This window comes from Palaemon carinicauda, chromosome 16 (genome assembly GCF_036898095.1).
Source record: "Palaemon carinicauda isolate YSFRI2023 chromosome 16, ASM3689809v2, whole genome shotgun sequence".
NCBI lineage: Eukaryota > Metazoa > Arthropoda > Malacostraca > Decapoda > Palaemonidae > Palaemon > Palaemon carinicauda.
The window spans coordinates 6,066,882-6,079,003 of NC_090740.1; the positions used below are offsets into that span (position 1 = coordinate 6,066,882).

Below are 12,122 nucleotides of genomic sequence, written 5' to 3' on the forward strand. Positions count from 1 at the left end.
GTCTTGGGTTAGTTGTCATGCTAGGTAATGTAAAATGAGTCTGGTTTTTAATGCCATTGTTCTCTAGACTTGGGTCGTACCATAGCCTGTTTGTCATGGTTTTCCTCTGTCTTGTGTTAGTTATTGTGCTAGGTAATATAAAATGAGTTTTTTTAATGCTATTGTTCTCTAGACCTGGGTAGTGCCATAACCTGTGTGTCATGGTCTTCCACTGTCTTGGGTTAGTTATCATGCTAGGTAATGTAAAATGAGTCTGGTTTTAATGCCATTGTTCTCTAGACTTGGGTAGTACCATAGCCTGTTTGTCATGGTCTTCCTCTGTCTTGGGTTAGTTATCATGCTAGGTAATATATAATGAGTTTGGTGTTAATGCCATTGTTCTCTAGACTTGGGCAGTGCCATAGCCGGTTTGTCATGGTCTTCCACTATCTTGGGTTAGTTATCATGCTAGGTAATGTGAAATGAGTCTGGTTTTAATGCCATTGTTCTCTAGACTTGGGTAGTGCCATAGCTTTTGTGCCATGGTCTTCCACTGTGTTGGGTTAGTTGTCATGCTAGGTAATGTAAAATGAGTCTGTTATTAATGTCATTGTTCTCTAGACCTGGGTAGTGCCATAGCCTGTGTATTATGGTCTTCCACTGTCTTGGGTTTGATATCATGCTTGGTAATGTAAAATGAGTCTGATATTAATGCCATTGCTGTCCAGACTTGGATAGTGCCGTAACCTATGTGCAATTGTCTTCCACTGTCTTAGTTTAGAGATCTCTTGCTTGAACTCAGGTGCACTATTCTATTTTATTCTTTATTTTCCCAAATAACCTTTTTCTCTCGCTGGGGCCCTTGGGATTATAGCATCCTGCTTTTCCAATTAGTTTATTAGCTTAGCTAGTAATAATAATAATAATAATAATAATAATAATAATAATATCTTGGCTAGTGCCATAGCCTCTATTCCATGGTCTTCCATTGTCTTGGGTTAAAGTTCTCTTGCTTGAGGGTACACTCTGGAACGCCATTCTATCTATTTCCTTAATTTCCTTTCCTCGCTGAGCTATTTTCCCCCCTTCTAGCCCTTGGCCATGTAGCATCCTGTTTTTCCAACTAGGGTTGTAGCTTAGCTTTGGGTAGTGCCATAGCCTTTGTAACATGGTCTTGCACTGTCTTGGGGTAGAGTTCTCTTGCTGGAGGGTACACTCAGGCACACTATTCTGTCTTATTTCTTATTTCCTTTCTTCGCTGGGCTATTTTCCCTGTTGGAACCCTTGGGCTTATAGCACCCTGTTAGGATTATAACTTATCTAGTGATGATAATAATAATTAATAGGATGGACGAAAATACTTTGTCTCCAATTTGTGGCACCTGGATATAAGACCGTAGCTCGTCCTTCCAGTTTAGCTGGATAGAAGTATTTGACCTTTAAATTCCAGGTTATTGGATAGATCCTTTTAACTGTTCCAGTTAACTAGATGAAATTATTATAGTCCAATTTAATATAATAACAAGGCGGTCACTGTTGAATTCATTCCAAGGGTTATGATGGCTGATGTGGTAACGTCCCTGACTGGTGAACGCCAGACTATGGTTCGAGTCCCGCGCAAACTCGTTAGTTTCTTTGGCCGATGCAACCTCACCATCGTTTTTGAGCTAAAAATGGGGTGTTTAGGGAAGCCTATAGGTCTATCTGCTGAAACATCAGCAGTCCTTGCCTGGCTCTCATTGGGTCCTAGCTTAGATGGAGAGGGGGCTTGGGCGCTGATCATATGTATATATGATCAGTTTCTAGTGCATTGTCCTGCTTGATAGGGCAATGTAAGTGTGCCTTGCCTCTGCCATTCATGAGTGGCATTTAAGCCTTTAAACCTAGAAGGACGATTGTGACATTTCCATTTCCAGACGTTTTAGAAAACTAGATGGAAGTCTCTGATGTTTCTATTCCAGTCGACTGGATGGAAAATTATGGATGATTTCATTCCAGGGAAAAGAAACCTTTGATGTTAGAATTCAAGGAAACAGGATAGGAATGTTTGATCCAATTATTTCATTTACCTTTCATGTAATTTGGCTTATTGATAAATGGTCACCATTTGTTAGGTAAGAGATTTCTTCCTTCAGCTGACATTTGATTATTAAAAGTATTATTATTGTTATTAAATTTTTTTAGGATTTTTGTTTTTTATTAATATTAATAAAATTATTATTATTATTGTTGTTGTTTTTGTTGATATTATTATTAATAAGATATTTTAATTATTGAAATTATTATTATCAAAATTATTTTAATTAGTATTGTGAAAGTTATTATATCAAAATTACCCATGATTAATAAACTTAACATCTAATCGGAATTGCCTATTTTAGAGCATTTTAAAAGATGCCATTGAAGCCTTAGGTGGTAGCAATTCACGTCAAACATTAGAACTGTTCATTACAATATTCTAAATCATTCCAGGGCGTCTTTCTCATGTACCTCTACGTGGGCTCCATCGTAGCCATCATGTGCATCTACGTCTCGGTCATCATCGACAACTGTCCCTCCATGACGGCCAGTAAAGAAAATCTAACGAAGAATGGTGACCCAGAGTCAGGTTCCATTACTTCGTTTGGCACCCTCAAGAGGGCGCACATATCGAGGTCGAAGACTTCCAGGACGTCGTTCTACCTCAGGGTTGGAGCCTTAGGTAGGATTATAAAACAGTTGATCTCTCTCTCTCTCTCTCTCTCTCTCTCTCTCTCTCTCTCTCTCTCTCTCTCTCTTCTCTCTCTTCTCTCTCTCTCTCTCTCTTCTCTCTCTCTCTCTCTCTCTCTCTCTCTCTCTCTCTCTCTCTCTCTCTCTCTAAAGGTGGGAAATTTAATGCCCACGTAATGAACACCAAGAATTACTATTATTTGTCTAACTAGTCTTGGGTAGTGCCAAAGCCTCTGTATCTTGGTCCTCCACTGTCCAGGGTTAGAGTTCTCTTGCTTGAGGGTACATTCAGGCACACTATTCTATCTGTTTTCTTATTTCCTATACTCACAGGGCTATTTTTCCTGTTGGAGACCTTGGGCTTATAGCACCCTGCTTCCCCAACTAGCCTTGGTCTTCCACTGTCTTGGGTTAGAGTTCTCTTGCTTGAGGGTACATTCAGACACACTATTCTGTCTGTTTTCTTATTTCTTATACTCACAGGCTATTTTTCCTAATGGAGACCTTAGGCTTATAGCACCCTGCTTCCCCCAACTAGCCTTGGTCTTCCACTGTCTTGGGTTAGAGTTCGCTTGCATGAGGGTACACTCAGGCACACTATTCTATTTGTTTCTCTATTTCCTTTCCTCACTGGCCCATTTACCCTGTTGGAGCCCTTGGGCTTATAGCACCCTGCTTCCCCAACTAGCCTTGGTCTTCCACTGTCTTGGGTTAGAGTTCTCTTGCATGAGGGTACACTCAGGCACACTATTCTATTTGTTTCTCTATTTCCTTCCCTCACTGGCCCATTTACCCTGTTGGAGCCCTTGGGCCTATAGCATCATGCTTCTCCAACTAGAGTTGTAGCTTAGCTAGTAGCAATTGTGATAATAATAAGGTTTCAAAGCTACCTTCACTAAAACAGCAGAGTGGCGTTACTGATGGAGTTTTATTGTTGACATGACTAGGCAATTCGTCATAAATAAATCCCATAAATAAAATCAATTTGACAATTAATAAGAAAGTTTACGTCTCTCCCAACGAACTACACCCATCCCCTCTGCAAGAATATGTCTGAACTACAATAGAATGTTCAAAGAGTGTTCTTCTAGGAGAAGGACACTCCAAAATTAAACCATTGTTCTCTAGTCTTGGATAGTGCGATGGCTTCTCTATCATGATCTTCCACTGTATTGGGTTTTAGTTCTCTTGCTTGAGGGTTCACTCTAGCACACTATTCTATCTTATTTCTCTTCCTCTTATCTTGTTAAAGTTATTATAGTTTATATAGGAGGTATTTATGTTGTTACTTTTCTTGAAATATTTTATTTTTCCTTGTTTTCCTTTCCTCACTGGGCTATTTTCCCCTGTTGAAGCCCCTGGGCTTATAGCCTCCTGCTTTTCCAACTAGGGTTGTAGCTTAACAAGTAGTAGTAATAATAATGATAATAATAATAATAGTAATAATAATAATAATGATAATAATAATTATAATAATAACGTTTTTATAGTTTATATAGGAGATATTTATGTTGTCACTATTCTTAAAATATTTTATTTTTCCTTGTTTCTCTTTCCCCCACTGGGCTATTTTCCGCTGTTGGAGCCCATGGGCTCATAGCATCCTGCTTTTCCAATTGGGGTTATAGCTTACCGAGTAGTAATAATAATAATAATAATAATAATAACGTTCTTATAGTTTATATAGGAGATATTTAAGTTTTCACTGTTCTTAAAATATTTTATTTTTCATTGTTTCCTTTCCTCACTGGACTATTTTCCCTGTTGAAGCCCTTGGGCTTATAGCATCCTGCTTCTCCAACTAGGGTTGTAGCTTAGCAAGTAATAATAATAATAATAATGATAATAATAATAATAATAATAATAACGTTTTTATAGTTTATATAGGAGATATTTATGTTGTTACTGTTCTTAGAATATACTATTTTTCATTGTTTCCTTTCCTCACTGGGCTATTTTCCCTGTTGGAGCCAGTGGGCTTATAACATCTTGCTTTTTCAACTAGGGTTGTAGCTTACCAAGTAATAATAATAATAATAATAATAATAATAGTAATAATAATAATAATAATAACGTTTTTATAGTTTATATAGGAGATATTTATGTTGTTAGTTCTTAAAATATTTTATTTTTCCTTGTTTCCTTTCCTCACTGGGCTATTTTCCCCTGTTGGAGCCCCTGGGCTTATAGCATCTTGCTTTTCCAACTAGGGTTGTAGCTTACCAAGTAATAATAATAATAATAATAATAATAATAATAATAATAATAATACAGTAATGTTTTTGTAGTTTATATAGGAGATATTTATGTTACTGTTCTTAAAATATTTTATTTTTCCTTTTTTCCTTTCCTCATTGGGCTATTTTCCATGTTGGAGCCCTTAGGCTTGTAGCATCGTGCTTTTCCAACTAGGGTTGCAGCTTAGCTAATAATAATAATAATAATAATAATGATAATAATAATAAAAACGTTTTTATAGTTTATATAGGAGATGTTTATGTTGTTACTATTCTTAAAATATTTTATTTTTCCTTGTTTCCATTCCTCACTGGGCTATTTTCCGCTGTTGGAGCCACTGGGCATATAGCATCTTGCTTTCCCAACTAGGGTTGCAGCTTACCAAGTAATAATAATAATAATAATAATAATAATAATAATAATAATAATAATAATAATAAAAATAATAACGTTTTTATAGTTTATATAGGAGATATTCATGTTGTTAGTTCTTAAAATATTTTATTTTTCCTTGTTTCCTTTCCTCACTGGGCTATTTTCCCCTGTTGGAGCCCCTGGGCTTATAGCATCTTGCTTTTCCAACTAGGGTTGTAGCTTAGCAAGTAATAATAATAATAATAATGATGATAATAATAATAATAACGTTTTTATAGTTTATATAGGAGGCATTTATGCTGTTACTGTTCTTAAAATATTATATTTTTCCATGTTTCCTTTCCTCACTGGGCTATTTTCCCTGTTGAAGCCCTTGGGCTTATAGTATCCTGCTTCTCCAACTAGGATTGTAGCTTAGAAAATAATAATAATAATAATAATAATAATAATAATAATAATAATAATAATAATAATAATAATAATTCCTTCCCTCTCCTCTGGACAGTTTTCGGCCTGGGGACCCTGATTTCCAACGGCCTGGAGATCGCCATGCACTCCACCATGAAGGGCGAATGCGTTGAGGACATTGTCTTCGCTCATCCTATTTTACAGGCTCTCTTCACCTTCCTGCAGATGCATTTCCTCTTCGTTAATTCAGAGGTAAATATCAGATATATAAGTCTTACTGTTATTTTAATTGCCAGGAAAATATCACTGTTGTTATCTTCATTGCCATTAAGATAACACTGTTGTTATTTTCTTTACCATGAAAATATCACTGTTGTTATTTTCATTGCAATGAAAATATCACTGTTGTTATTTTCATTGCCATGAAAATAGCACTGTTGTTATTTTAATTACAATGAAAATATCACCGTTGTTATTTTAATTGCCATAAAAATATCACTGTTATCTTTACTTCCATAAAAATATCACTGTTTTTATCTTCATTTCCATATAAATCTGATTGCTGTTATCTTATTTGCCACAAAATTTGTTTTGAAATACATTGATAGTTATGAAGCTTCTTTTAATATAGCAGTTTTGCCATTGTTACTTAAGCTTTGCCAGTTCATTAACGTATTTAAATAACAAGAAAAGTATTACTTCAATTATTAAAATGATAATTACTTCTTTACTATATCATATTTAAGGGACAATTGCCAAGTAATCCACCAGTAATTATTTTGAAGGTTAGCTTATTCAACATTTATTTTTGTCCCCAGGCTATTTAACCCAGTCTCCCTTATATTCACATTTTTACGTTTTCTATAATCGTTTAATGCCTTAGCTTGCTCAGGCATTGACTTATATTTTATCTAATCAAACATTTTATTAATTTCTTTAGTGATTTGATAATAATAATAATAATAATAATAATAATAATAATAATAATAATAATAATAATAATAATAATAATAATAATAATGTTCATTGGACAAAAACATATTTACATACAAAATATTTACAAAAAAAGACTCGGTCCAAGCCAATAAATGCCTTCGTAGACTCCAAATAATTTGTCCCCCATTCCTCAGGTCATTGTGGAGAAGTTTGGCCAGGTGGCCCGATTTGGGTTCATGCATCTAGTGGCCACCAACATAGCCATCTGGATCCGTATGGTAGTGTGGGATTCGGCCATTGTCTGGATTCAGGACACTTATGAAAATAGTAAGTATTTCCTTCTGGCTTTTCATCTTTGCTTATATATATATGTATATATATATATATATATATATATATATATATATATATATATATATATATATATATATTAAATATATATATATATATATATATATATATATATATATATATATATATATATATATATATATATATATATATATATATATATATATATATATCCACCTTTCTGAGTGGGATATACCTTTACGTGGTGAAAGGATTTGTGTATCTTTATGACCAGCAAAGCTGTACTAGTCATGGCCACCCATTCTAAATTGGTTTGCTCTGAGCGATCAGCCAAATATCTCCCACCATCACCAATCTACAGTTGGCCAGCGTGGTGATGAAAAGTGGCCAAACCCCAGACAAGGATAAGGACATATCTGAGGCTTTTGTCATGCAGTGTTCTAGAAACGGCTGCATTTGTTGTTGTTGTGTTTATGTGTAAGACTGAACTGAGTGACCTCTTCTTCTTCTTTGTCTGCATCTTTTCCCACTTTCATGTGGGGTCGATGTTTCTGACCAACGTTCTCCATCTACCTCTGTCCCACACTTCATCACCGGTTAATCCCTTTGATCGAAAGTCATCCTTGATACAGTCCATCCACCTTCGCTTTGGTCTCCCTCTCCTTCTCGTTCCCTGTACCTCCATTTCCATCATTCTCCTCCCAATGTACTGTTCATCTCTTCTCATGACATGACCATACCACCTCAGTCTACTTTCTTCTTCTTCTTCTTTGTCTGCATCTTTTCCCACTTTTATGTGGGGTCGATGTTTCTGGTCAGCTTTCTCCATCTACCTCTATCCCACACTTCATCACCGGTTAATCCCTTTGATCGAAGGTCATCCTTGATACAGTCCATCCACCTTCGCTTTGGTCTCCCTCTCCTTCTCGTTCCCTGTACCTCCATTTCCATCATTCTCCTCCCAATGTACTGTTCATCTCTTCTCATGACATGACCATACCACCTCAGTCTACTTTCTTCTTCTTCTTCTTTGTCTGCATCTTTTCCCACTTTTATGTGGGGTCGATGTTTCTGGTCAGCTTTCTCCATCTACCTCTATCCCACACTTCATCACCGGTTAATCCCTTTGATCGAAGGTCATCCTTGATACAGTCCATCCACCTTCGCTTTGGTCTCCCTCTCCTTCTCGTTCCCTGTACCTCCATTTCCATCATTCTCCTCCCAATGTACTGTTCATCTCTTCTCATGACATGATCATACCACCTCAGTCTACTTTCTTCTTCTTCTTCTTTGTCTGCATCTTTTCCCACTTTTATGTGGGGTCGATGTTTCTGGTCAGCTTTCTCCATCTACCTCTATCCCACACTTCATCACCGGTTAATCCCTTTGATCGAAGGTCATCCTTGATACAGTCCATCCACCTTCGCTTTGGTCTCCCTCTCCTTCTCGTTCCCTGTACCTCCATTTCCATCATTCTCCTCCCAATGTACTGTTCATCTCTTCTCATGACATGACCATACCACCTCAGTCTACTTTCTTCTTCTTCTTCTTTGTCTGCATCTTTTCCCACTTTTATGTGGGGGTCGATGTTTCTGGTCAGCTTTCTCCATCTACCTCTGTCCCACACTTCATCACCGGTTAATCCCTTTGATCGAAGGTCATCCTTGATACAGTCCATCCACCTTCGCTTTGGTCTCCCTCTCCTTCTCGTTCCCTGTACCTCCATTTCCATCACTCTCCTCCCAATATACTGTTCATCTCTTCTCATGACATGACCATACCACCTCAATCTACTTTCTCGGATCGTATCTGATAGTTCTCTAACTCCTGTGGTACCCCTTATTACCTCATTCCGTATCTTATCTCTCCTTTTCACCCCAGTGACTGACCGATTCTTGTTTATTCCAGAGCCCGTGACAGAGATCCCAAAGCACGCAGAACAAGTCCTACGACTCTACTCCTGTTTGAAGAACAACTCCTTGGGTCGCCTATGGACGAACGCCCAGCCATACCTCTTCCCATTTCTGGTAGAATACAGGTAAAGGGAGTTTTTGGTATTGTTTCTTCGTCTGTGAATAATGTAATAATTCCCATCGTATTTTATCTTGATAAGGAAATATATAATTATTTTTCATTATATTTCAATCAGAAAAAGATTTCCAAACAATGTAAAAAATCAAATTTTTATATAATTTTAGTAGCGATTGCTCTCTTATTTCCTTTCCTTTTATCGTACTCAAATAATTGCGTATTGATTCTTAGTTTTATATTGAGAGCAAGTCCTTAAGAATCTCATTTTTTTATAAAAGCATATTGCATTTTAGACTGGAGGTGTTAAATTTCTTAAGAATTTTCAAATTTCAGCTTCATTTTCATAAATCATGCTTTATATTTCATATATATTTACAGTAAAATTTAATTATTTTTCGATATAGTTTCATGAATTATTCACATTAGCAGATTTTATTACAATAAGAATAATTATCTTTAAATCTTAAAGTCATTATGGTAAGGATAGCTGTTATCTTTAAAATAATTTCCTTCATTTCGGTCAATATTCAATTATTGTTAAATCAATTTAATGTTGGATTTAAAATGATCTCTAGCTTCCCTACAATGTGAAAATAATTACTTTCGAATCCCACTTTAAAATTACCAAACTTTTAATTCATTTTGATAAAAACTAGCAAAATCTTAAAAAAGGAATAATTTTCTATGGCCTGTCAGTTAAATTTTGAAATTACTAAATGTTTTTAATTTATTTTGATGATTTGCAAAATCTTGAAAAAAAAAAATTCAAATTTGAGTAAGTTTTAAGAAACTGTAATAAGTATGCTCTGTATATTTTCCAGTTTCCAATATAGCTGAATTTTGAAATCACTAAATTCTTTTGATTCAGTTTGATAAAACTGGCAAAATCTTGAAAAAAAAAATATGAATTTGAGGAAGTTTTAAGAAACTGTAATAAGTATGCTCTGTATATTTTCCATTGTCCCTTACAGTTGATTAGGTATAAGTCTACATTCAAATGAAATACAGAATTCACAACTGATGATCATTCTTCATTGACTTACAACATCATTATTTGTATCTCATAGACTTTAAACTTGACTCCTGTAGCGGACTTTGGCTTGCATGCTGTTGAGGACGACTTTCACATGGACTTTAATTTCCTTTTGGACTTTCTATTCCCTTCTGCCTATCCACTCTAGCCTCTAGCGTCCGTCTGCATGACTTAGACAAAACATGGGACTGTGGAGACAGATCTTTTGCAGCTTGTACTTGTAATTCTGCAGAAAACTTATTTTTTGCAGTTTATACTTGTAAGTCTGCTGGAGATTGATCTTCTGCAGCTTGCAATTCTGCAGAAAACTGATCTTTTGCAGTTTTTACTTGTATGTGTGCTGGAGATTGATCTTCTGCAGCTTGCAATTCTGCAGAAAACTTATTTTTTGCAGTTTATACTTGTAAGTCTGCTGGAGATTGATCTTCTGCAGTTTGTAATTCTGCAGAAAACTGATCTTTTGCAGTTTGTACTTGTATGTGTGCTGGAGATTGATCTTCTGCAGCTTGCAATTCTGCAAAAAAATGATTTTTTTGCAGTTTATACTTGTAAGTCTGCTGGAGACTGATCTTCTGCAGTTTTTAATTCTGCAGAAAACTGATCTTTTGCAGTTTGTACTTGTATGTTTGCTGGAGATTGATCTTCTGCAGCTTGCAATTCTGCAGAAAACTGATTTTTTTTGCAGTTTATACTTGTAAGTCTGCTGGAAACTGATCTTCTGTAGTTTGTAATTCTGCAGAAAACTGATCTTTTGCAGTTTGTACTTGTGAGTCTGCTGGAGATTGATCTTCTGCAGCTTGCAATTCTGCAGAAAACTGATTTTTTGCAGTTTATACTTGTAAGTCTGCTGGAGACTGATCTTCTGCAGTTTGTATTTCTGCAGAAAACTGATCTTTTGCAGCTTATACTTGTAATTAAGCTGATTATAAATACTGCAGAAAAATAATCTTTTGCAGCTTGTTCTTGTAATTCTGCAGAAAACTGATCTTTTGCGGCTTGAATTTGTAATTTTGCACACACCAGTAGGGATGAGTTCACGGGTACAGTGACACTTGGAGTATTATTTAGGTGAAGGGCCATATTTCATTAAAGGTCGTATTTATTATGGGATTCTGGTGACCTGTCAATCAGTTCCAAGACTGTAGTGAGTAATTTTGCTTGCTTGAAATTAGATTTACAGTATATGGTACAACCGGTCTATGGAATTCGAATGACTCAATGCATCTGAAAGTAACCGTCCAATTTGAAATTTTAAGAATCCAAAGCCTACAGTAGTTTTTACTTTAGCATTCTAAAGTCCCAATTTAGTCTGCAACTAGACCCTTTATTTATCCAGACCTTGATATTTCAGTGCTCAGCTGTGACCGCAGTATACAAAATTCCGAATCGCATTTAAGATCTTGGTGTTATAACTGTGAGATTAGCTTCCCACGTCTTTATTTTGCTCATTTGAATGCCAGTTATGTTGTTATGATTTAAGAAATAGGATCCAATTTTCCTTTATTTTAGCATTGAGAGTCCAAGTTTTGACCATGAATATCAAGTTCTCGTTTCATCTAGCCACAATTGACATGCGTATACTGATCTTTAGTTTCGACCATAGACTACAAAGTCCAATCAAGACTTCAATGCTGAAAGCCACATGTGGGATTATGAGCTGTTAGTAAGGGAAAGAGCTTTTAGTGGACTAAGTCCAGGTTAATTATAACAGCAGTAACAAATATGATTGACCCTGAGAGTAGTGTACATCATATGATCCTAAACTGTAGAAGTAACCTTAGCCATAATTTTTCACCCTTAATTTACATTCAGTGTGCTGAACTCCAGTTTTGACCAGAGACTACAAGCCTAATCTAAATTCATAACACTGAAACCACACACATGCATTGATGGGCATAAGCCCAGCTTGAATATGACAACAGTAACAAACGTGTTTGACCTCTAAACCAAGAAGCCATGGTAACTTTAGCCACAATTTAGTCCTCCAGTAAGACCAGGACTGTGGACATACTGCTGCACAAACCATGTGGTACTGACTCCTACATAACTTACAAAAATATGGTTCTGAACTATTATTCATCAGACAGATCGATTTATTCAT

General features: G+C 35.9%; 1 protein-coding gene across 1 annotated transcript in view; it reads left to right on the forward strand.

The window, feature by feature from the left end:
* Positions 1 to 12,122, forward strand: part of LOC137655646 (uncharacterized protein DDB_G0284459-like) — a 102,437-nt gene that overhangs the window by 86,728 nt on the left and 3,587 nt on the right. Inside the window, exons 5-8 of the mRNA XM_068389578.1 lie at positions 2,452 to 2,680; positions 5,807 to 5,961; positions 6,840 to 6,972; positions 8,866 to 8,995. Of these exons, the coding sequence (XP_068245679.1) occupies positions 2,452 to 2,680; positions 5,807 to 5,961; positions 6,840 to 6,972; positions 8,866 to 8,995 (647 nt within the window). The remainder of the gene's footprint in view (positions 1 to 2,451; positions 2,681 to 5,806; positions 5,962 to 6,839; positions 6,973 to 8,865; positions 8,996 to 12,122) is intronic.